Consider the following 25,456-nt stretch of genomic DNA (forward strand, 5'->3'; position numbering starts at 1 on the left):
CACATGGTGATCTAGTACGTAGTCCTGACTCTGTACATGGTGATCTGGTACCTAGTCCTGACTCTGTACATGGGGATCCGGTACCTCATCCTGACTCTGTACTTGATAATCTAGTACTTAGCCCTGACTCTGGCAGACAGTTTTGCTTGAAACCTTGAAAGTATCCTCTTCATTCCTTCAGCCAGTATTTGCTGAGTGTTTCCTATGTACCAGATGCTGTTCTAGATTTGGGACGAACTAAATGAATAATCCCCAGTGTGTTCATTTTCACCTGGTGGTAATAGTGGTTTTTCCCCCCCAGTTATCTATAGGTTTAATTTAGGGGGAAAGAAATCTTTAGCCTGTGTGTAAGTAAATAGTTGCTAGAATTGAGAAATAAAAGGTGAAAAGATGAAGAATAACTAGTACTTATCTACAAATCTCCCAAAATTTAACTTTACTCTTAAATGAAATTTATTTTTGTACCACAGAAATACAAAACCCGTTGAGATCACTTGTTCACTGAAAGAAGTACAGGTGATCTGAGTGGCTATGGACCTTCCTCTGATGCAAGTAGGGTAGCGTTTCATGGAACGCTTTCAGCTTGGGGAAAAACTTAGTTTCCTTGACCTAGCAAGTAAGCTGACCGTGCAGCCCTTCTGAAGCCCCTTGCCTTCCTCAGCTCACGGCAGAAAATTTAGCTTCAATGGGACTCTGGTGTTAAAATAAGGCTTTTTTACTTTTCACCTCAGACAAGCAGAATATTGTCAGCTCATGGACAAATTGCTTGAGGCACCTCCTGAGTATTTACATAACTGCGATCTCATTATCGTTATGACCCGTGGGGCTGGTGTCCTGTGTGGAATTGGGGATGACACCGCGTGACAGTAATGGGGTGGAACTACGATCCTTTTGTGTTGTGAAATTCTGTAGTCTTCACCCTTGGTCCGCAGACCTCTGTCATAGAGGAGAGCGTAGGTGGCTTTTATGGTGGGAGGAGGGTCACCAAATTTTTTCATAAAAGGTCCTACTGTTTAAAGAAGAATAGAAGAATATTTATCACCAGTTAGCAGCTGATTTAGAGACTGCTGCACTTTCAGTGCAACTTAATGCCAGCTACTTTGTTGTTCTTTCTTAAAATGAAAAAAGGTTTTGAACACTTATTTTACTTTTGGGGGAGCCAGTACTGATCCGAAAGGAAAGCATTCATTTCAGTAAGTTTGGGGCTTCCTCAGTGGCTAGTGGTAAAATCTCCTGCTACTTGTAATGCAGGAGACCTGGGTTCAATCCCTGGGTCAGAAAGATTACCCTAGAGAAGAAAATAGCAACGCACTCCAGTATTCTTGCCTGGAGAATCCCATGGACAGAGGAGCCTGGCAGCCTACAGTCTATGGGGTCACAAAGAGTCAGACAGGACTGAGCAAGTAAAAAACAATAGCAACATTTCAGTAGCTATAGCAAGAAAGTACATTGAAAAAATTATGCCTGGTAATTGTATGATTTTCTAATTGTTACAATTTAGGCTATTAGAGATACATAGAGATTCATCTTAGAAGAAAATAAAGCAAAATTGTTAAGATTTGAATAGATGAATAATCTAATAAAAATTAGCAGTGTTCTTACTAATGATATGTATGTGTATATAAAGTTCCAAAATATAGTTCCTAGAAGTCAGCTGAAACATTTTTTATCTGGACTACTTTTGTGAGAAAGAATAGGTCTGAGATAGTGAACTGTACTTCAAAAAGTAAATTGTTGTAGCTTTCTCGTTTCTCTTCTAGTTACAATAAAAATGATGATTAATGTTCACACTTCCTGAATTAGTATGTGGCAGAAGCTCTTCTAAGAGCTCTCCAAATATTATCTCACTTAACCCTCCCAGCACCCCAGGAGGGACTTTGAGCATCCTTATTTTACTGAGGGCACCCACCTCGGTAATTTGCCCAAGGTCACACGTGACTGCCTGGCTTCAAAGCTCTTGCTTTAATAACTGTGATATATGCCTTCTTATGATAAGAGATCGTTTTAATTAGAAGGCCTTTAGTAAACAGGAGCAGTACTCAGGGCTTGTCTGCTCTGATGGATAAAAGCAAAATTCCTGTCTCTTTTGATTACCCTTTGAAGATTTTATATATATATATATAAAACCCTCAGGAAGATCACTATAGGAGAAACCAGCAGTCACTGGAGTTGAAGAAATCATCGTTTCTGTAAGCAGAAATAACTGAGAAACTTTAGACGAGCATCTCATCTCTCCCCCCCGCAGGCCGTCCCTGTGGCGGTTTACGTGCTGTTTTTGCTGCTAGCACGTGGCGGGATAGCATGAATGTGAGGGTGGTGGAGCCCTGTAGCCACTGTGGCTCTGACTGAAGGCACACAGGACAGGACCGTCCCACACAGAACACGTCTGCTCACGTTGACTCTGGAGCTGTGGTTAAGGGCCGCGAGTGCATGGAGATGTTCCAGAACTGTCCTCTGTCTCAGTGAACCTCCCTGGTCAGAACTGTTCAGAAAATCCGTGTTACTCCTGGTCCCCTTCGTGGGACCCTTGTAGAACACTCAATCTTCTCCTGAGAAGAAAGGGAAGAGAATATCCGGAAATATGTAAAGAGAAGAATGCCACGGGGTTAAAAGGTCATCAGAGAGGCCACAAGTAGGACAAAGGAGCCATTAGATAAACACAAATACCAGTCTGTGAAAAGCAGCTAAGGAATATTGAGTCAAGAACATGTTTATTTTTCCCCCCATAATTTTTAAAATTGATTTACAATGTTGTATTCATTTCAGGTGTATAACATAGTGATTCTGTATTTTTATAGATTATACTCCATTTAAAGTTATTATTAGCGAATTCCCTGGCAGCTTAGTTAGGACTCTGCCTTTTCACTGCCAGGGTCACAGGCTTTATCCCTAGTTTGGGAACTAAGATCCCACAAGCCTTGCTGCTTGTCCAAAAAAAACAAAAAACCACCACTGTACCCTTTCAGGGCTTCCCTGGTGGTTCAGACGGTAAAGAATCTGCCTACAATGCAGGGATCCAGGTTTGATCCCAGGTTTGGGATCCCTGGAGATCCCTGGAGAAGGGAATGGCAACCCACTCCATTATTCTTGCCTGGAGAGTTCCATGGACAGAGGAGCCTGGCGGGCTACAGTCCAAAGACTCTTTGGGGTCACAAAAAGTCAGATACGACTTAGCTACTAACGCTAGCAACTAACGCTTTCACACTTTCAAAGTTATTTTAAGATATTAGCTGTACATTATACTGTATGTTTAGTTTGGACGTCATTTTTTTTTCATTTAAAATAAGTGAAAAAATAGCTATTAAAAATCCACATCTAGTTTTCTAAGCTTTAAACAGTAGGTGCATTCTCAGGTTGGTTTCATGTGGAGTGTGTGGCTACTCTCCCATCAGTAGCATTTCTTTCTTCATTAGTGGCCCAGCAGAGTCTGGTGTGTTTATTTAATCCTGTTTCTTTCTTCACTGACTGGTAACCAAAGGAATCCAAAGGGGTGGTAGTAATCATTAGTTTCAGTGGCATTTTTCTGGCCTCACTGAACAATTTAGACCAATTTACATTTTTTGATAAATAACAGCAGATTACTGGAATTTAGGCAAGTATATATTGACAAGAAAGTCTTTGCACAAGTGAGAAACCAAGATACTTTGTCCTTGAATGTGCAAAAATCACTTGTTTGATTAACAAGAACAATGTTAAGAATTTCCTCAATAATGCTTACTATTTCCACAGTCCAGTTACTTTTAAAGAAAGACTAAGGTTTGGGTTTTTTTTCCGGCATTCAGATTTATTTTTTGAGAAGAAAATTAGCCTTTTAAAACACATCAGAGAATAGTGTGCTTGTCTCATAAATTGTATGGAAATAGGTGTCTTCAGTTTTAAAAGCACTAGAATTAACAGAGACAATTAGCCTTTTAAAATATTTTTTGCCAAGGATCTACCTAAATTGTACCACATGTTTTTCTGTTACCTTGAGCTGTTTATTTAGGGACTTCTGTTTGCCCCGAACCACATGATTCCACGTTATTATTCTGAGTGGTTCTCACTCTCAACCGTTTCTCCTCCAGGCAGCTTTGAGCTGTCCCCTGCCCTTTCTAACGTAGCCACTTCTAAAGTGACATGGAGGAAAGCTCTGTATAATTTACCTTATATTCTATTTAGCAATACTGAAAGTTGAAGGACTGATGAACCGAGAATTAAATACCAAGGTTCTTCCTCAGTTGCCATCTTTGTGAACGTGGGCGGATTACCCCCTCAGAGCCCCAGCTTCCCCGTCAGGCGGGTCATCTGACCCGTAACCGACCGCGTGCTGCTGTCACGCCTCACGTCGCAGCTGCCGGGGGACACACCGGGTCCCAACGCTCGGTTCCCCGGGGCAGGCTGGCCTGACCCCTGACCCACCGGCCGCCAAGCCCACTGCCCTCCTGTCCACCTGCTTTCCCTGTTTCATAGTAGAAGGGTATGACTCAAGAAACATAACATAGATAGAAACATTTAACAACCTATGAGGAGCTGAAGATGAGCTACTTCTGTTCCTCACTATTGTCACTCAAGACACTGACCTTTCTGTAAGTACTCTGAAGTTTTATGATAGTTATTTTCTTTGTAGTTCAGAGATTTAAAAATACGTTTTCTAGAGTGACATGTTCCAGGATGCTAAATAGTTATCAGAGAGTAGTTGGTGTTTTTCTTTCCATTTTCTTAAATTCATTTTGGGAAATGAAATAAAACACTTTCCAGAATACCATGAATAATAATCAAGTTATAAATATGTGGTTTCTACACAACCATTTTTAGTAGAGAAGTAAAAAGTGTATGAACTGATGAGAACTTTGAATAGAGAAGAAAACCTGTATGAATAATCTGGATAAAAACATAATGTTTATTTTCTGTTGTTGATAGAATCTCCCTGAGATATAAATCAATAGAATAACTGGGATTTTTTTAAATCATTTTACAAGGGAAAGCTTAAAATTGTTTTCGTCAGGCCATATACCATCTGAAATTCATGCCCTTTAAGCACTGAAGGTTGTTTTTATATGGTCTATTTTAGATAGATACATTTTGCTATAATCATTTCACAAGGTTAGAAAAGGATTATTTCCCCCATATTTATTCTTCCAGGAAAGGTGCAGTGCAGCGCTTGCTGTACCTTTTCTGAAAGAATAGAGTAAGAGACATTTTTCAGAATAAGAGTTGTTTCTTGATATTTCTTTGAAATTAGGGAGAGACATTAAGTTCAGGAGTGAATCCAGAGCTAGACGTTTTTGGCCTGATGCTGGTTAGGAATGCAGAGGTATCAGCTGGGGAGAAACTCGGCCTAAGGATCCTCTGCCTGTGTGTTGTAACAGCAAGGTGACATGTTGGTTAAGAAGCCACCACCGCACACAGGAGAACAGTCTGCTTGGGGCTCCTTTGTACCGGGCGGTCAGTCTCTGAGTAGCCTTTGGGACTTTGTTTTTTCTTGTGGGATTATTTAAGGTTTAAACAACCAGGAAGGTAGATGAAATCTGACTGGAGTCAGTTGATACAAACATTACTTTAGACTAGTTGTGTGGCCTTTTTTTGCCTTCTTATATCATCTTATTGATTAAATGAATTAGCATAATTGGAGTCAAATATATGTGATTGCTGGTTTTACTGGACTGGTCATGCCAGCGTTTGAACTTTCTAACAGCCATGAGGGGCGACTGCCATATCTCCTTGGGTAGTACCTTTCCAACTTGGATTTACAACTAGAGAGTATTTTCAGAACATTCTGCAGGTTAATTGCAATAAAGTAAAATATGCTATCAGTTACTACCGATGTCTAACAACCATAGAAGAATCTTTTTTGTCTTCAAGATTCTTTACACTTCTAAATTTCCTTCTGGTTTTTTCCTTTCCTTATGTACTTCAAATATTGTTTTAAGATAACCCTAATTGTGTAAAAGAGCCAAACTTTTACAGAACACCATAGACATAAATATTGAAAAATCAGTTTAAAAGACTTAGGAATTTTGGATTTCAAAAGGTTATTTTTTTCCCCTCTGAGAGTAGTATTACAGTGAAAGAATACTTTAACATATAATCTTCTTATGTGAGTAAAGAAAAAGTATCTATTCTTAAAAATTCTAGCTACTATGTTCCTAAGAATTAGAGCATTTATTATTAATAGTTCTTACAATAAATTGCTTCTTTTACAACATTGCAGATAAATAAAATTTGCCTGCTAAAAATCTTGGAAACACTAGTTCTTGGTGAATTTTGGTTTATGGATTTATTTTTGATCAGATCTTCCTGACATCTAATTTTTGTATATTCCAGGGAACTCGAAGTCATATCAGCAATGGGTGCATACAGTCAAGGTAATAATAAACTTTCATGGTTTCTTTTTTTTTTTTACTTTAACAATATGGAAAAATATTCAGTTCAGGTCTGCTGTTTATATCTATGCTGTTTATGGGCAATATTTAAAATGTTTCTATATTTTCTCACACCTTAAACATTTTTATTTTATGCTTATAGTTTGTTGCTATTTATAAAGAAAATTTGTAAATGGAAAGCTTTTGTCTTTCTATTTTTCAAGATAAATGGCTTGATTTGAAAAGCATGATTTTGCTGTCACCTTATAATATATCCCGTAAGATGGAGTTAGATGGAGTGGTAGGGCTTGATGGGAATTTTATCATTTCTGGTAATGTGCTTTTGTTAACATGGTTTTTTTAAAACATAACTCTCTTTCGCAGTTTGAGACTTTATTGCCAAACACTAAAACATTTGAGAAACAGTTGATTGTATTTCTTTTTTATTAAGCTTTATATATGTATATATACTGGTCACATTGCCTACGTCTGCCTAAACCACAAAGATGAAAGGATTGCATTTTACACCAATTAGGAGAATGTTTACATTTTGTATGGAGTTACTATAGCACATATAAAAGCTTGAAAACATTTAACATGACATAATTTTGTAGGTCTTTCTTTAAGCTGTGAGAAAAGCTCTTAATTCTATATTATCAATAATGCTTCGTTTTCAGGACAGTCGGGCCCCAAATTTTTAGGAACATGTTTCTGTTTTTCCTTTGCAGAAAGGAGGTGCACTATTCAACACGGCAATGACCAAAGCAAGCCCTGCTGTACGAACAGCATATAAATTTGTAAGTTCTCTTTTGATGTTTAAAAATTCTGTTGATAAAATTTTATAACATTTTCCTAGATGATACACACGTAAATGTAGAATATTTTCTGTTTTCCTTTAAATAAATTTAGATTTAATATTGACCAAAGCAAACTCAATTATTAAAATTGTATCATTGTCTAGGCAGGGCGTTTCTTTTATATAATTTAAAAATGGTTCTTTTATTTCAAAGCTATCAGCAAAATTGTGCCCTCAGATTGAAACAGTCCATGATGAAGTGCCAGTTTTAAAGATTTGATTCTTTTATTTAACAGTATACTCTAAAATTCTCATTGTGTACTTGAGACTTAACTAGAAAAAATTGTTTAAAAATATGACAAGTTCTCTTGCCTCAAAGGTACTTTGATTTTCCAAAGTTAAAACTCTCCATTGATACCCCATGGCTTATAGTAGAATAATAACAACACCAGGAGCAATCACAGCAAGTAAATAATTAACAAAACGGAAGTCTCTTTGCTCTGATCACTGACACCCTTCAGACCTGGCCGCTCCCTGTCCTGGCTCATTGCCCTGCAGCCCCCAGCCCTGGTGTCTCCAGGTCTGAGATCCTTCTCATTCCATGGGGGCAGGACGTTCTCTTCTGTGTCTTCATCCTTCACAGTCCGTCCCTGCTGCCTGGGACGTCCTTTCCTTGGCTTCTGTCCACCTACTAAATCATCCTGCAGGTTTATTGTAGTTCAGACACTAGTTCTCGTCAAAAAAAAAATTCCTCAGCCCACCACAAGGTTTCTCTACCTTTTCTGAGCTTCCACGGGGCCTGTAGGCCTCCCTGTGTTTCAGCACTTGTGACTGTGGCTCTGTCTCTGTAGGAGACTCGTAGGAGCTGATTGGGATTCAGTAAAACTTGCTTTGCGACCCCGTGGCCTGCAGCCCGCCAGGCTCCTCTGTCCATGGGATTTCCCAGGCAAGAATGCTGGAGTGGGTTGCCATTTCCTTCTCCAGGGCATCTTCCTAACCCAGGGATCAAACCTAGGTCTCCTGCGCGGCAGTAATGTCTTAAAATCCAAACATTTGCCCCCAAATCCCCCGCCGCTGTGCTGTGCTTTCTCCTGCCCTTCCCCATTTGTCAGATCACGGCTGGGCGATGGCCCTCTGGTGGTCTCGGGTGTTTTTAATAGCCTCGGAGGCACAGTAGGCTAACTGCTAGCCTCGGGGTGATCCCTGTGCAAACAGAGACTAATGCTTTCCCCACCTCCTTCAGGTGTAACAGTGGGTGAAATGGGTCCCTGAAAATAGAGTTTTAGATGATAGTTTCTGCTGCTTCTATGTAACGTGAAAAGTTAGTAATTTTCATTCAGTGGGGTCTCGTACACTTGTCCCTTAAACTTGATGGAACTGCGCTGAGCAGCCACCGGTGTTGTCGTTTTCCAGGCCAAGAATCACGCGAAGCAGGGGATAAAGGAGGTGAAGAGCAAGCTTAGACACAAGGTGCGTCCGGCGCGTCTGGTTCCACCTCAATTCCTGTGTTAGTGTGAAGCTTATCCTGCACAAATCACACGGGATTTACGTTTTTAATGACTTTTGAAATGCGCTTAGCCCTTTGTTCAAGGATGCATTTTTCATAACAAGCCCTGTGGCAGCTATCTGCCATGCTATACGCACCCCCGAACAATCTCTTACCGTTTGCATATTTTATCACAGAGGTGCAGAGAGCTTCAAAGGTGCTTTAACAGGATGTATGTCTTCATAAAGTTGATTGCCTTGATATCAAAATTGAAATTCTTGCTTCAAGCTGAGACTTTTTTTTAAAAAAAAAATTATCTCTGGTACAGAATTAAGGCAGAATGTCATCATTGGGCTTTACAGGATCTTTCCAATAGTAGCTACTTTAAATTGAAGCATGTTCTTTTTTTTTTTTTAATTAGTTTATTTATCTATTTTTTACAATATTGTATTAGTTTTGCCATACATTGACATGAATCCGCCATGGGTGTACAAGTGTTCCCCTTCCAGAACCCCCCTCCCACCTCCCTCCCCATCCCATCCCTCTGGGTCATCCCGGTGCACCAGCGCCAAGCACCCTGTATCATGCATTGAACCTGGACTGGCGATTCGTTTCACATATGATAATTTACATGAAGAATGTTCTTAATTTACAAAGGAGGTGTATTTGCATCTGTGAATGTTGCATATATGAGAATAGGTATAGGTATGTATGTGTGTGTTTGAGTTGATTGCATATTATATCTTTGAAGATTTTATCAGTTATGTTTTGAATTTCTACCTCTGGAGAAAAGAAATTATTTAAAACCTTCATTGTAGTAATGGAGTGTAAATGGGCTTCATATAAACTTTATTCAAATTGTTCAAAAAAGTCAGAGATTATTTTGGAAGTTATTAGTTCATAATATAGAAAAATGCACTTTCTTCCTAAATTGCTTTTTTTAAACTTACACTCCAAGTGTTAATTTTGTTATTTGCATCTGTATCAGACACTGTCTATTAATTGAAAAACCTTAGTAATAAAATGATTGCTTTAGAATCACCACCTGTGTATCTCTTCGCGTGTAGGAAAACGAGGACGACTATGGGACTTGTTCCGGTTTGGTGCAATACACGCCTGTTTACACGTCACACAACGAAAAGGGAGGAAACCTAGCCAGGCGCAAGCTTTCCCAGGTGAGAGTGTTTACCCTCCTGTCTCCCAGAGTATGACATTATGTAATTCCAGTGATTTCTTCAGGAACAATTTTGGACCCACTGATTTTTTTTTTATTATCATATGGTAAGAAATTCTGTGATGATGGTCAGTATGAGCAGGCGGAGTCTGGGCAGGTGCAAGGGGCCTGCGAGCCCTGTGTCCAGGTACCAGACTGCACACCCGTCCCTGGGTTGTGGCCTCACGGTGAGTGAAGGGAGACAGGGCCGCGTGCGGTTGCCCAGCAGCGGGGGAAGCTTAATGCCGGCTTCCTTTACTACAAAGTAAGGTGAAGCTCGTACATGGGGATTTGACCGCTAAAGTACTCTGTAGAAAGGAGAATATGGAGTAATGTTAGAACATCTGAAGTTAGATGTTTTGTTTGCTGTAAGTAAAGCTTCTGCTTCCACCTAATGCTACTTCACGTACTATCCTAAAGTAGGAATGTGTCCAGGATCAGAGCTGTGTATGTGTGTCTGATTTTGCATCATAAGTGTGCTTCTGTAGCATTTTAAGAAGCAAAAATTGCACACACCAAATCATACTTTAAGTGGTCTTAGAATACTGCCTTTTGAGAGGAGTTCTCGAGTGGATTAAAGTTAAGAAACCATTGAACTGTAAGCAGCTGCAAAGCTTCTTTTATCACAGCCCCCCCAGTTTACACACGAGGAAGCTGACCGCTGAATGGTCACGCCGCTTGCCCGACGCCTTGTGATGAGGGGCTGGGCGGGATGGGCGCCCGCCTCCCGTGCGCAGGTGGCCTCCCTGGCTCTACAGGCTCAGTGCAGCGCTTCCTGCGTCTCCTGGAGCCGGGGCAGCCGGGAGGCTGTGCTCCAGAACCTCCGCCTTTGTAAGGAAGACCCGTTCGTTCGGTCATTCAACAGCTATTACGTATCAGGTACTTTTCTAGGTATTTTGGAAAAACTTAAAAATTCTCTGCTTTAAGGGGCTGTTTTATAACATACAAAATGCCTTCTCTCTGATTTATCTGTTTGTTAAGCTTACATTTTCATGTGTTAGTATTGCTCAATTGCAGTGTATTGGCAGTGAATGCTGGTTGTATGACCTGAAACAAGCCTTTCAATGAAATTATTATCTCACAAGGGTAAGAGCCTTTTCTGGCTCTCCCTGTTAATGGGAAACATTTATAAACTTGTAAATTAATGATGGATTTGCAATCAGTTTCTTAATTCTTCTCCCATCATTAGAATGTTCACTTCCCATTTGTCTGTTCTCAAACTTTGATAGCTTAACCAAAATGTTTACTGCTTTAATGTTGGAGCACTTAGATCATATGTATATATATATATATGTGCATGTGTGTATATATATATATATATAAAGCATGATGAATAGGTTTTTGAATTCTTTGATTTCTTTAGTGATCCGTTGGTTGTTTAGTAGCATATTGTTTAGCCTCCACATGTTGGTGTTTTTCGTAGCTTTTTCCTGTAATTTATTTTCAATCTTACAGTGTTGTGCTCAGAAGACACGCTTGATACGATTCCAGTCTTCTTAACTTTTCCAAGGCCTGCCTTGCGGCCCACCACGTGGTCAGTCGTAGAGAACGGTGCATGTGCATTTGAGAAGAATGTGCTTTTGGGTGGGACACTTTTATTTATACTTTGGGCCCCCTGGTCTAATGTGTCCTTCAAGGTTGGTTTTCTGCCTGGATGTTCTGTCCACCGATGACAGTAGGGGGGACAGTGCTAGAGTCCCCCACTATTACTGTGTCACTGTCGGTTTCTCCCTTTACGGTTGTTACTATTTTCCTTATATATTGAGGTACTCCTGTGTTGGGTGCATATATATTTACAACTGTTTTATCTCCTTCTTGAACTGATCCCTTGATCATTATGTAGTGTCTTTGTTTCTTTTTAACCTTACAACAGTCTTTATTTTAAAGTCTGTTTTGTCTGCTATGGGAATGGCTACTGCAGCTTTCTTTTATTTCCATTTGCATGGGATACCTTCTTCCATCCCCTCACTTTCAATCTAGATGTGTCCCTAGGTCTGAGGTGAGTCTCTCGTAGACAGCATATATACGGGTCTTGTGTTTGTATGCATTCAGCCAGTCCGTCTTTTTGGTTGGACCATTTGGTCTATTTACGGTTAAGGTAATTATTGATATGTGTCTGCCTATTGCCATTAATCGTTTCAAGTTTCTTTTTGTAGGTCTTTTTCCTTCTTTTCCTCTTTCGTTCTCTTCTCTTGTGGCTTGATGACCATCTTGAGTGCTGTGTTTGGGTTGCTTTTACTTTTTTGTGTGTGTATCTATTGTAATTTTGAGGTGCAACACCATGAGGTGTTGATATAGCAGTCTATATATGTACAAGGTTGTTTTAAGTTGCTGGTCTTTTTCCAGCCTAGAGTTCTTTAGCATGTGTTGCAAAGTTGATTTGGTGGTGCTGAATTCTCTTACCTTTTGCTTGTCTGTAAAGCTCTGATTTCACCATCATCTCTGAATGAGAGCCTTGCTGGGTAGAAAATTCTTCGTTGTAGGTTCTTCCCTTTCATCACTTTAAACATATGGTGCCACTCCCTTCTGGCCTGCAGGGTTTCTCCTGAAAAATCAGCTGATAACCTTATGGGAGTTCCTTTGTATATTATTTGTTGTTTTTCCCTTGTTGCTTTTAATATTTTTTTGTCTTTCATTTTTGTAAGTTAAATTACTGTGTGTCTTGGTATGTTTGTTGATTTTATCCTGCCTGGGACTATGTGTGCTTTCTGGACTTTGTTGTGAAAAAAAAAATGAGAATCTTTGTTAAATGTAGGATGCTTTAAGATAAAAAGAAAACACTTAAACTGGAGGGATGCCTGTCTTAAATAACAGTTTTAAATTAAGAAAGTTACCTTTAGCTTCTCATATTTAATTTTTTAAATCTTTGGGTTTTTTTAACATGGCATATTTTTATGATAATTTAATTAGAAAATATTTGACTGATTTCTGTTTTTGTTTTCTTTGAATTCCTAGAGACAGTTTCTGATAGAGAAAATTATATTAAGTTATTGAAAACTTTACAGGATAATAAGTTATATTCATTGCATATTTACCTTGAATCGTCATGGCTTGTATCATAGTATCATTAGTGCAGTTACCTGCATTTGTTAATTGGCATTTTATGGTTTTCAGGTAGACGTGACATGTCATGATGACTTTAACAAGAATTAAGAGAAGTAGGACTTGTTCTTTTAAGAATTATAGTTTTATTTTCCTTCTTGGTATATAAGAGTTTGTTAAGCCAGCATATTTATTGTGCAGATGCTGATAATGTCTGAATAACAGTCTTTACTTTTTGAGTGATAAATATGAGTTTTAGGTGGTGTGTGCAGCCAGTGTATATGTATGTATCTGTCCCATTTTATAAGTAGATACATATATCTCTGTATATGTATTTTCACAGCTAAATTTTTTGAGTGTATATTTCTAACCATTTGAAGCCCAGTATTTATTATAATTTAACCTTTTGATTGTATTTTTCTATAATTGAAATTTGATTGTTTAGTTTTAGATTCACACCCTAACAAAAGAGGTAAATTTTGAGCGCTTTGGCAGCTTTTTTCCTTGTTACTCTCCACCTTTGCTTTTTTTCCCCCATAGCTGCCAGAATGCCTGTTTTCTTGCAGTACTAATTTTACTTCTCTGAGCTGATAGTTACTGTGCTCTGAAATGATAGCCAACTTGTGGTCAGCAGCTTATTTATAAAGGCAGATCATGGTACACTCCAATTGAAACGATCATCCAGACCCGGTCTGAATCCTCTCTTTAGTCTCAGAGCGTTAGGAGACACCCACAACCACGCATGGAGTGAGCGAGCAGCAGGGCGTGTGTCATGAGGGTCTCCCTGTTCCTTAGGACGGCCAAGTGCAGGAGCATGTGGGCCCCGGGCAGGATTCGAGTGAGAGGCCTGGAAGGGCTGTCAGGAGACAACGTCTCGCCCCCACCCCAGTCCCTCTCTGTCTCCATCTCACCTGGTCTGTGCTCTGCATGTTGGATCACCGCGCATTCCGTGCATCAGCTTTCTCAGCTTCTCTGCCCCGTCACTGAGCTTGCAGGCCTTCAGTTCACATAACCACTAGAAATGGACCACAGTTCCCAAGTCCACGTTCTTGTTGAAGAACATAATCGAGCTCACAGAGAGCAGGCATTAGTCTTTGGCTTCATCTGCTCTAGCCGTTGAGGGATGGGATGCGGGGAGCCCATGTTACCAGGGGTGCTGGGAGGGTGTCTGTGAACAGAGAAGGGGTGTTAAGGATTGTGACAATATCTCAAGGGATTTTTGCTATTTCTAATTGCTTTATAATGCTATTTTCCAAAAAGTCATCTTTGCAAAGAAGAAATAGCCATCTATATTTTGGGGTCTTTAGAGGCTGGATCTTTGTCCCACAAACCTGAAGCTTGGTTAAGGTCAAGGTCAGCCTACCTGATGGGCTGCCCTGGCCTCCATTCTCCCAGGAGATGGGCCACGCACACAGACAAAAGGACCTTAGGGTACAGTATTTGCATTTTGGACACGGACATCCGGAGGGAGCGGGCACCGTCTGCTGCCTTCTCTTTGTGGTCTGATATTGCGGAACCTTCCTCGGTTCACTTTTTGGAGATAATCCAACCTCACTGATGTAATCAAAATACGCTGCAGTATCTTGTGGAGGAGACAAAGCTGATGCTAGAATCGTGTGTGTGTTACTCTGTGACGATTCCCAAAATCCTCACGTCTCTCTCTCCCAGCCCTCCAAGTTTCAACATTCGGATCTGAGTACATTAAGACTTTCAGTTACATACAGAAGCAATTCTGAGAATGGTTAGATGTGGTTAAAGAAAGAATCTAGATATAAGTAAATATGTGAGAGACACTAACATTTATTTCCTTATTTATATTCTACTTATTTCCAACAGTAGATCAATATCTTACAAAGAATCGTGGAATAAAGAATTAAAATTCACTTAGGTAAGATTCACTGCAGAGACAACATGTAGTAAGAAGCTAAGGCCCCTTCCTGTGCTTAGCCTCTGACATGAACAACAATAGAAAAAACCCGCAGCTCCCGTGAGTCATAGCACACACTGGTTTAGCAAGCCTTCGAGCAGGCTCACGCCATCCGGGGACCTGGGGCTGGATGCTCACAGTGGAGAGGACGTACCCGGGGAAGACGGGCATCCCGTTTGGGGAGACAGGGTCCCATGCAGCTTCATGATGAGCAGGGCCCAGGCTCATCAGAGCCTCCCTCGGAAACACCTCCTCCCCTCCTCCCAGCTTCCTGTCTGTGGCCTCGGCTCTGAACTGCTTAAAGACACGGAAAGGCTGCAAGCAGAAAACAACCCTGTTCTCTCTCCTCCCTCCTGTGACACCTCTCTCTCCTGTTAGTCCTGGCCTATGCCCCGGCAGCCTCTTACATTTGAGTGTTCACATGACGAGGTTCTCTTAAGACTGGCTGGGTAGTAAATTCAGGTACCTGAAAGCAAGATTCTGTAGTGACCTGTGAGATTTGGTGATCCAGATAATTTTGATGTTTTTACTACTGTTTCCCAAACCAGAGTTGTTACCGAGTTGAAATAATATTGAAGTGTGCTCAAGCAGCCTTGGGAAAGAAGAGGAGCAGAGGCGGTTCCTTGATTAGTAGAATGTGTCTGTGTGTTTGTGGGCACAACATGATTAGTTTAAAACTCCCAACAGTCCAAGCAAGAGTGGGAACTTTTTTTTACCCACGATTTTTCAGATTTAGAAACTGGGAGCAGAGAGGTTAAGAAATGTGCCCAAAGTTCTACCGTATTAAGTAGCAGAGTTGTTGTCGTTCAGTCGCTGTCTTGTCTGACTCTTTGCGACCCCATGGACTGCAGCATGCCAGGCTTCCCTGTCCCTCACTGTCTCCCAGAGTTTGCACAGAACTCATGTCCATTGAGTCGGTGATGCCATCCAACCATCTTGTCCTCTGGATGGAAAAGCAGACGGACTGATTCTGGAGCGTGAGTCCCTGGCCGTGACGCTCCTGCCTTTTCGTTGAGAGGGTGCTCGCAGAGGAGGAGCTGTTAGAGACAGGGTTACGGACCTTACAGCCGGAAAGACTTGACTTTGAGAAGGGTACTGGCGCGTAGCATGGAGCCAAACACAACCCTGCAGCTCCTTGGACTGCAGTCCGCCACCTTCCTCCGTCCATGGGATTCTCCAGGCAAGAACACTGGGGTGGGTTGCCGTGTCCTCCTCCAAGGGATCTTCCCCACCCAGGGATCCAACCCGTGTCTCTTGCATCTCCTGATTTAACAGGCAGATTCTTTCACCACTGCGCCCCCTGGGAAGCCCCAAGCCTTAGTTTCTGCATTTGTGAAATGATAGTAATGATACAAGCTATCTTCCTAGGATGCTGCGGCCATCATGGACAATGTATGTAGAGTCTCTGCCACACAAGAGGCACTGCGCAATCGGCAGCTGTCCATTCGCACACAGACACGCTTGTTGAGCGTCAGTTCTTTTATAGCAGTGGTGCATCTGACTCTCTTCTCTCTCCGTTACTCCCAGAGTCACTAACAATCCCACAGTCACTGTGGACCCTAAGATTGTCTGTCTTCATTCTAACTAGAGATGCCCTTAGGTCCCAGTTCATGATTTGGAAAGAAATACACTGCTTTTTATTTGCTTATTTATTTTAACCAAGAAATCTCTTGGCGTGTAAGTTCCTAAGACATTGTCATTTTATTGTCAGATTATCAATACAAAGAATGTGGACTTGACTCATCCACTCCTAGCCTGTTTGCTTATCCACTGGAGAGATCAGTCTCGACTATATGAAGAACTTTATGTTCCCAGTGCTCCAGCCAGGCTTGTGTGACTGCAACACTTTATCTTCATCCATTTTTCAGGAGAGGAAAATGAGATTTGGGTCATTTAAATTCCCAGAATGTATTTTAAAGTAAAAAAAAAATCAAATTTTATAATCTGTGTGCTGTAGAAAAGAGCAGAAACTAAAATGTGTGTTGTTTAAAACTTCTGTTACTTAGCTTATTTTTGAAATGGATTGTGAGTCTGTATCTACTCCCAGCAAACAGTAATTTGTGTGTTGGTCTGCTAATTAGTAGGGTTATTTCCCGTTTTGTTGATGAGGCTTAAATAAATGTCAAGGGTACAGCCATGGAGATCTCCCAATTAGGCTTCACGTTTGTGAAACCCAGCCCTCTTCCCTTTTGTGTGCAGATGACAGTTCGGGCAGCAGCCCCAGCCTAACAGGGCTCCAGGGAGAGCCTCCTCCTCTGGTTTTACTGAGAACAGGGCCAGTCGCGTCCAGGGAGAATACGGCCACAGTCATGGTGCGGAGCCGCACTGTTCTCGACTGCAGACCCACCTCCTTTCAGCAGCTTCATTTTAGAACAAAACACTGCAGACTTATCGAACAATGTCTAGGCCAAGTCTGTCATCTACAGTTACATTCTAAAGTGCTGGCTTGTAAAAATGCATTGGAATTTTCTAAGAATGAGAAATTAAGTCATATGCAAAATTTATATGAACCTAAGATACTGCTCCATATTTAATAATATTAGCCATTCTTAACTTCTCCAATCATCATAACGTGTGTTGTCTGTGTGTCTCACAGGTGCGTGCACACACACACACACATACACACACAACTAGCCCAGTGAACAGGAGTGTTGCTGTATGACGCGTCAACCTTAACAGATGGATGGCCCTAAGCAAGCAAAACCACCACAGTAAAATCAAGTGAAAGTGGAGGGTTGAGGCTTTTTGTTGTTCAGCCCCATTAAAACCCTGGCACATATATCACTCTTAACCATTTCATGTCTGGGCCGAGTGGCAATCCCCTCAGGTTTGTTTTCAGCCTACCCAATTAATTCTGTAAGAGCTGCATGAGGAAATATGAATGGAAGATTATTTTTGCATTTGTTCTATAAGCTGTGTGGCTGTTGACAAATACTCACACTTGGAATGCAGTCAAGACTTAAACCCAAACACAGCATTTACAAACACACTCAACAGTCGTAATTCCTCCTAATAAGACCAGTTACTATTAAATTAGTGGCCACTCATTCTGTTTTTCAAATACACTCACAAACAGACTCATAGTCCAAGATAGGAAACGTTCTTTTGAGTGCAGAAATAAGGAAGATGTTTATGCCATAATATACAGTCTACATGATTTTCCATTTTTTTGCCCATTATATAAGGTGATAACGTTCACTTCAAATGCAGTTGCTGTCTTTTTGAGTCTTTATGTTTTTATTGGTTTGTAAATCTTCCTAGTGGATTTGGAATACAGCGCAGCCGCAGTGAGCCCATTTTATAATTGATGAGTAAAGGAACCTCATCTTTAAAGAACCTGCTTAGAAGTTACACATGCCTTTCTGGCCTGTGGAGACTTGAAGGTAAGGCATTTCAAAGCCACATTTCAGTTGAATGGGAATTTAAATCCCCGTGTGTAAGCATGTTTTAAATATGAGCAGTCAGATGGTTTACATTTTACACAGAGTAAATCTCATGCTTTAAAATCCTGCCAATGAAATCGTTTCTGTGAAATTAACAGGAAAAAATAAAAACTTAGATTCTCTTGCTTAGTTCCTAAGCTTAATGAACGGTGGCATATCCACACGTAGTAGGGTGTGGCTTATAGTGTGTTTGTGACACACTTTTCATCATTGAAATTCAGTAGAACCCAGGGATAAAATCAGTGTAACTAAGGACAGTGTCTCTTGCTCAGGTGACATAATAGATTTCAGAAAATGACACACTTGTTGGGATCTTTGGAAAATACAGTCCATTAAATAGCTTTGCTTTATCGATCAAGAAAGAAATGGCAGAGTCACTGGTTTAGAGGGAAGTAGCCTCTTGCTTCTTCTGGGCAAGAAAAAGGAGATTGTAAGTCACAATGAGAAGAATAATTGTGACCTCGGGGGAAGGGGGAAGAACTAGGTTGTAAAGGAGGAAGGCCAGATATTTGGAAAAAATACTTAATATAAATCTTACAAAGAAATAAAAATAAGTTTAACCAAATCATGTTAAGCCAGAAAAACCATTAATTTTTTGTTTTTAGCACTCTGTTTACTTTGGTTCAGTACTGAGAATTCTGTTACTGTGATTAAGCTAAAATGTTGAATTAAAGTGATCAGAAAGGATTAGAGAAGTCTGAGAGTTTCAAATGATAAAATATTTTTAAAAAATTGCTCAAGTGTGTTTCTACTAAAAGATGCCCATAAGAAGTACTGCCTACATGAATCATGGCTTAGCAGTCTTTGTCCAAAAGTTACTCTTTCACATAGCATCTCTTTGATCTAGTTTAAACTAACGTCACTAATCTAAAAAATTGATCTTTTAAGTTCAGTTTGAAAATTTGGGTACCCTGTTGTTGATTTAAAGAAAGTTACTTTTCTCTGTTGTTTTCTGTTGAAATAATATCAATTTTGAACATGTCAAATTTGATTACAGTTAACATCTGTGCCCCCACCCTCACCCCTGAAACCTCAGTTATGGGTGACAAGGATGCCCTCTAGTGGGCTTATGTAATATTCTCTGTCCTTGAAGAAGATGGTTGCACAAGACATAAGTTTATAAGATTTGCCTCTCTCTCGGAGACACAATCGAATACATATTTGAAACTTTTGTATTGTCATAAAATTGTTCAAGAACATTATCCTTTCAAAGAAGTAATTCAAAACCAACTCCTTCTTTCACCAACTGGCCAGGACTTCATTTCTAAAATGAATAATACCTAGTATATTATAAAGACTTAGGTGACAATGTTCCCTGTATTCTATGAGATCTTTTTAGGTGAAATGTACCTTTTTAATGTTACAATTTCACTCTTCAGATTTATTGCCAAAATTGACTGTGTCACTTATCACAAAGTCTTGAGACAAAAACAAAGATACATAAATTTATCTTGAGCTTAAACTTAAATTTAAATTGAGCTTCCCTCGTGGCTCAGATGGAAAACAATCCACCTGCCAACGCAAGAGACGTAGGTTTGATCCCTGGGTCAGGAAGATCCCCTGGAGAAGAAAGTGAAATCCCATTCCAGTATTCTTGCCTAGAAAATTCCATGGACAGAGGATCCTGGTGGGCTACAGTCCATAGGGTCGCAAAGAGTTGGACATCACTGAGAGATGAACACTTTGACTTTCAGGACCTTCTAGACTTCACATCCGTAATCACACCACCAGGGTCTTTCTGTTCCGTTTAACTCTTTTGTTGTGAATCTTTAATTATTTTAAGGACTTCTGGTGAAAATGACAACAGCTCTCTATTCGAAATTTTATAGACAGTTTCTAATTTTTTTCCTAGGCATCCTGTGATACAGAAATGGTGGTTGTCTTCCCGTTTTGTGTGTAAGAACTGCTTTTCAGGTTGGTCAGAGGTCAGCGTTAGTGCTGATGAAAGGAAAAGCCAGTCTTGTCTTTGTAGGGGTTCCTGCTGCTGCCGGTTAGCGTCCCCAGGAGAGAGAAACTGTCAGGAGTGTCAATAGATGTGCAGCTTCAGAGTATTATGGGACCTGATTACAATTGGAGCTGGATTTATGTCTGTTACACATGGTTCTATTTCCTGGTGCAGAACATAAAATACTAGCATAGTAGATAAATATCTTAATGAGTTACACATCAGGGCTACCTTCTCTCCAAGTTCTTCACGGTCTTTCCAGCACTCGAGTCTAACCCTGGCGATTGTGCTGTGCTCTCATCCCTCTCGGCCTTCGTCAGGCTCTGATATTTGTAAAATAACACTTTTGAAACCCAGACAGAATTGCAGCTTCTCTTCAGAGTCTTGCCGCCCTCGGTACTGAAACCGTTTGGTGACTCCACACATACACACACATTGATGCTTACTCTGTGTGGATACGGTAACCTGAAAAATACAGTCCAGCTACAGTTATTTTTATATAAATTAGATATTTTATTCCTTCACCATGTACTTTTTACAAACATGGTTTATTTAAGTGGTTGGAAATCAAACGTTTCTGCTAATCAGTGCCAACTTTTTAGTTGCTTCTTCCAGCTAGAATCGTCATCTTCTCTTCAGCTAGTGAAAGGAATCTAATGCTGGGTTATATTGAAAATAGCGTGGATTTGCGGTGCGCCAAGAAACCTTTTAAAATGTGGAGCTATTGAACCCCTGTCAGCAAAAGTGAAATTGCAAATAGTTTGCCATTTATCAAAGGATTATTTATTTATTTATTTAGCTTTGAGAATGTTTTAATAGTCTTCTACAACCTCTTGTTTTTACACTAATCAATAATCTTTCAGAATGGAAAAGTTGCAAAAGCTCTATCAAAATTTGCCTCATCAAATATTAAAGAAGATAAAAATAATGAAACAATGTATTTTTAAATACTTATAGTTAACAAGTTACTTGGTATTTGAACAGTCCTTAAAAGCTGGTTTAATTGTTCACAGCCTTATTACATGTGAACTCAGGACCAGACCCTCACCCAGTAACCATGGTGGGGAGAGAGGATCCTTTAGCCGGTAAGGCCATTGGATAGGTTTTCACGTCGTCTCTGATCAGCCCTGGAGAGGCGAATTCTAAAGCACTGTGTTTCTAAAAGATTTTGAGACACTATTATGCCAAACTGAACTTCTAAAGAAAGTCAGAACCACCTGAAGGAACTTGCTGACATCAGTAAAAGGACCCAGGGTCTGTTCTGAGTTCAAATATTCTGTCCCTGAAATCTAATGTGACGATTTCCTTGGTCTAATTCTAGAGTGGTCCTCAACTTAATAACGATGTTAATTAAACTAAGCATCCATGGACTAAGCAGTTAGTACTATAGTATGGGCCAAGTGTGGACGGCACCCGCGTGGAGTGTATGTAACATTCAGTTCCACAGAAGGCAACTTGAATACCTGCTGTGGCTGGTTTACAGCTCCAAGGTCCTGCGCTTCTTCAGCACCGCCACATGCTCGACCTGGGTCACTCGCCTCCGTTGACCACCTGTGAATGACCATCATCGACCAACTCAGACAGACGCTTCGTCACCAGCCTATTTACTCCTCCTGTTCACGCCTTAACATCACCCTCCTCACTGACTAGGAAGACCCCATGTGGGAGTGTTGAGATCTCAAGTTTTGGAATATTACAAACCTGGACCAGGAAACCAGCCTGGCCTCTCACGTAGCACTTGAACTTGAGCCACTTTCCTACCCTCTTCTAGCCTCAGAGCCTTAAGGTCCGAACAACGAAGCTACTTCTGTTCATCCCGCCTCCCCCCATAGATCCCCTGCAGAAATTCCAGTTAGTGCCGTGATGGAACCTGTTCTTACAGCCCATGCTGGCCACTTGATAAGTGCGAGCTGATGCTGTCCTGTCCTGCCTGGACTACAATGCCTTCCCCTGGGCACAGCAGGCAGCTGCCTGTGGGGGGAGCAGGACTTGGACCCGCTGAGGGTCCCCCGCGGCTCCTGGCAGCTCCGTTCTGCTCCGTCTTTAGTGTGTGTTTGTTTATCCCGGCCCCCTTTTCCCTCTGTGTTTCAGTTTGCATAGTTTATTTTTCCTTTTTGACATTTCGTTCACGCACCTACTGGGACATGTTTACCACGGTCAAGTCAGTTCACACGTCCCTGACATCGCATAACTGCCGGCACGCACTGGGGTGAGGGTAGTGAGGATTTCCTCTCCCGGCAGCTTTCAGGTGTGCAGTGCGGCACTGCGAACCGTAGTCCCTCTGCTTGCTGTGGTCCCTGGACTTGCTCGTCTGGTAAAGACAGGCTTGTACCCTTTGACCACCAGCTCCCCAGCCCCTTGTGGCAACCCCCGACCTGGTTCACAGCCCCTGGCAACCAGCGGGGCTACTTTCTAAGAGTTGAGCTGTTTTAGGTTCCACATGTAAATGAGCTCACCCAGTGTTTGTCTTTCTCTGTCTGACTGCCTTCGCATAATGCCCTCCAGGTTCATCCCCGCTGTCTCAAACAGCAGGATTTCATTCTTTCTATGGCCGAATGGTATCCCACTGCATACATACATACCGCATTTTCTCTTATCTGTTCAGGGGGCCTTTTCCCTGTATTTTCTTCCACTCTATGAGTATTTATAGTTTCACATCTTACGTTTAAGTCCTTAACTAACTTTGAGTTAATTTTTGTGAATGTGCATGTGTGCCAAGTCGCTCAGTCGTGTCTGACTCTTCACGGCCCCATGGACCGTAGCCCCCCCAGGCTCCTCTGTCCATAGGATTCTCCAGGCAAGAATATTGGAGTGGATTGCCGTGCCCTCCTCCAGAGGATCTTCCCGACCCAGGGATTGAACTCATGCTTCTTACGTCTCCTGCATTTGCAGGCAGGTTCTTTACCACTAGCACCTCCTGGGAAGCCATTTTGTGAGTGATACCAGGTTAAATTCATGGACTTTCATTCTTTTTCATGTAAATATCCAGTTTTCCCAGCACCACTTATCATATAGACTACCATTGCATACTCTTGACTCCCTTGTTAAATGTTACTTGACCATAAGTGCTTAAGTTTATATTGGGGCTCATGATTCTGTTCCATTGATGTATGTATCCTTCATACTAATACCATACTATTTTGATTACTATAGCTTTGTAATATAGTTTGAAACCAGGAAGTCCAGCTTTGTTAGTTCAGTTTTATTCTTTCTAAGGCCGATTTGGTTATGTGGTATCTTTTGTGGTTCCATGTAAGCTTTAGGATTATTTTTCCAATTTTCATGAAAAATGGCATTGGCATTTTCATAGTAATTTCATTGAACCTATAGATGGTGGTGGGTCATATGAATATTTTAGCAATATTAACTCTTCATGTCCATGAACACAAGATATCTTTCCATTTATTTGCATCTTTTTCCATTTCTTTCATCCGTGTCTTAAAGATTTTGTTGTATAGATCATTCAGTTCCTTGGTTAAATTTATTTCTATGTATTTTATTGTTTTTGATGCTATTATAAATGGGATTGTCTTTTTTCAGACAGATCATTGTTCGTGTATAGAAATCACTTTTATTGACCTGTTTCAAATTGCAGGTGAGCCCAAAGAATGCTTTATCTTTTATATCATATATATCTTTTACATTACATTCAACTTAACTCTTATAGATTCCATCTCTCTGCTGTCTTCCCTTCTATTTATGCACATTGTCCTTCTTTTTAGTTCTCAGTTTTTATGTATAGTGGTTGTTGAGTGATGGACCCCATGTGTAAAAAAGCAGTGGAGGAAGTTAAATAGTACTCACACCCAGAAATGCTGTGATGCCATCAGTCAAAGGTGGGGTTCACCACAGGTTGAGCTGGGTGGGGTTTTGTATTGACATCATCCCCTGGAGTGGCTGCTGTGGGTGGAGTACTTCCTGTGGAGTGCTTCCTGTGGAGTACTTCTTCCTGTGGATTGCTTCCTGTGGAGTACTGCTTCCTGTGGAGTACTGCTTCCTGTGGAGTACTTCTTCCTGTGGAGTACTTCTTCCTGTGGAGTGCTTCTTCCTGTGGAGTGCTTCCTGTGGAGTACTTCTTCCTGTGGAGTGCTTCTTCCTGTGAAGTACTTCTTCCTGTGGAGTACTTCCTGTGGAGTACTTCTTCCTGTGGAGTACTTGTGGAGTGCTTCTTCCTGTGGAGTACTGCTTCCTGTGGAGTACTGCTTCCTGTGGAGTACTGCTTCCTGTGGAGTACTTCTTCCTGTGGAGTGCTTCCTGTGGAGTACTTCTTCCTGTGGAGTACTTGTGGAGTGCTTCTTCCTGTGGAGTGCTTTCTGTGGAGTACTTGTGGAGTACTTCTTCCTGTGGAGGTACTGGAGGGTTTTCAGTGTACCTCCTCCACCCTCGGCTGTCAGCAGTCTCTCTCTTGAGCCACAGAACAAGTCTCTCTCCACGTTTGCACGCCTCCCTCAGCAGCAAGCATGTGCTGCTGACCAGAGACGTGTGGTCCTAACCCCAGGGGTTTTCTGTGCTCTGGTCTGGCTTTGGTCTTCACAGGCCACACCCCCTGCACCCCAGGTGTGGGGCCTTCACAGCACCCCCCCCCCCATGGCGGACACACCTCCCTTTCTCTGTGACTGGTCCTGGGCAGTTGGCGGGCCGCCCGCCCCTCCGGTGGTGGTGGAGTGCTGCTTGGCGTCCTGCAGACCCTGTTCCTAAGAGGGGCCCGGCTCCTCCCCGGGCGTGGCTGTGCGTCTATGCCTCCCCCGGCCTCGGGGCTGAGGCTGCTGCTGTGTGTAAGCCAGGGATCCTCAGTGGGGCTTCCTGTTTGTCTCCTGCAGCCCGCACCCCCACGGGAGTGCTGTCACACTCCCGTCTTGCCCAGTTGTTCTCTTCTGCATCAGGCGGTCAGGTTACCTGATAAGGCAAATGAAACTGTAGGGTATTATCTGTGGAAAAGAGCTTGTGAGCACAAACGCCCCTTGTCATTGAGACTCCCAGCTCTTCTAAACCGACGTGTTAGTTCACTCGTGGTCTTTATTACATTTTAGCTTGTTTCTTCCCTGTTTATATGCCAGCTGCCCTTCTTCTGTGTGTGTCTGTGTGCATGCACACTTTGCCAAGGGTGAAATAGATCCTGTCTCTTATCTCTCCTTGGAGGGGCTTGTAACTTTATGGAATTCATTTTATCGGTTGCCTTACAACTCAGCATTCTGATAGGTTTAAGAAAGAATTTGTTCTATTTTTTTTCCCTCAAATATCACCCAGCCTTTTCTTATTGTTA

The 25,456-nt window shown here is 41.4% G+C and overlaps 1 protein-coding gene and 1 long non-coding RNA gene across 40 annotated transcripts in view; one reads left to right on the forward strand and one right to left on the reverse strand.

Annotated features, from left to right (window-relative positions):
* DENND1B (DENN domain containing 1B) overlaps positions 1-25,456 on the forward strand; it is a 363,581-nt gene that overhangs the window by 218,075 nt on the left and 120,050 nt on the right. For 38 of the 39 annotated variants that reach the window (XR_014055159.1, XR_014055160.1, XR_014055177.1 and 35 more), the window contains 4 exons: positions 6,304-6,344; positions 7,070-7,138; positions 8,551-8,607; positions 9,691-9,798. Coding sequence is in view for 11 of the 39 variants with exons in the window: in XM_081495284.1 (XP_081351410.1) it covers positions 6,304-6,344; positions 7,070-7,138; positions 8,551-8,607; positions 9,691-9,798 (275 nt within the window). In the remaining 28 variants the exon portion in view is untranslated. Of the gene's footprint in view, positions 1-6,303; positions 6,345-7,069; positions 7,139-8,550; positions 8,608-9,690; positions 9,799-18,066; positions 18,189-25,456 lie in introns of all 39 variants that reach the window. The other variant, XR_014055182.1, reaches the window with a different exon arrangement.
* LOC145507853 (uncharacterized) lies at positions 1,428-24,120 on the reverse strand. Its single transcript, XR_014055185.1, has 4 exons — positions 24,000-24,120; positions 21,657-21,744; positions 13,790-14,046; positions 1,428-2,549 (listed from the first exon to the last, which is right to left on the reverse strand). It is a non-coding gene; the product is annotated as an uncharacterized LOC145507853 (long non-coding RNA).

This window comes from Giraffa tippelskirchi, chromosome 5, assembly GCF_054371585.1.
Source record: "Giraffa tippelskirchi isolate mGirTip1 chromosome 5, T2T-mGirTip1v1.2.pri, whole genome shotgun sequence".
Lineage (NCBI taxonomy): Eukaryota > Metazoa > Chordata > Mammalia > Artiodactyla > Giraffidae > Giraffa > Giraffa tippelskirchi.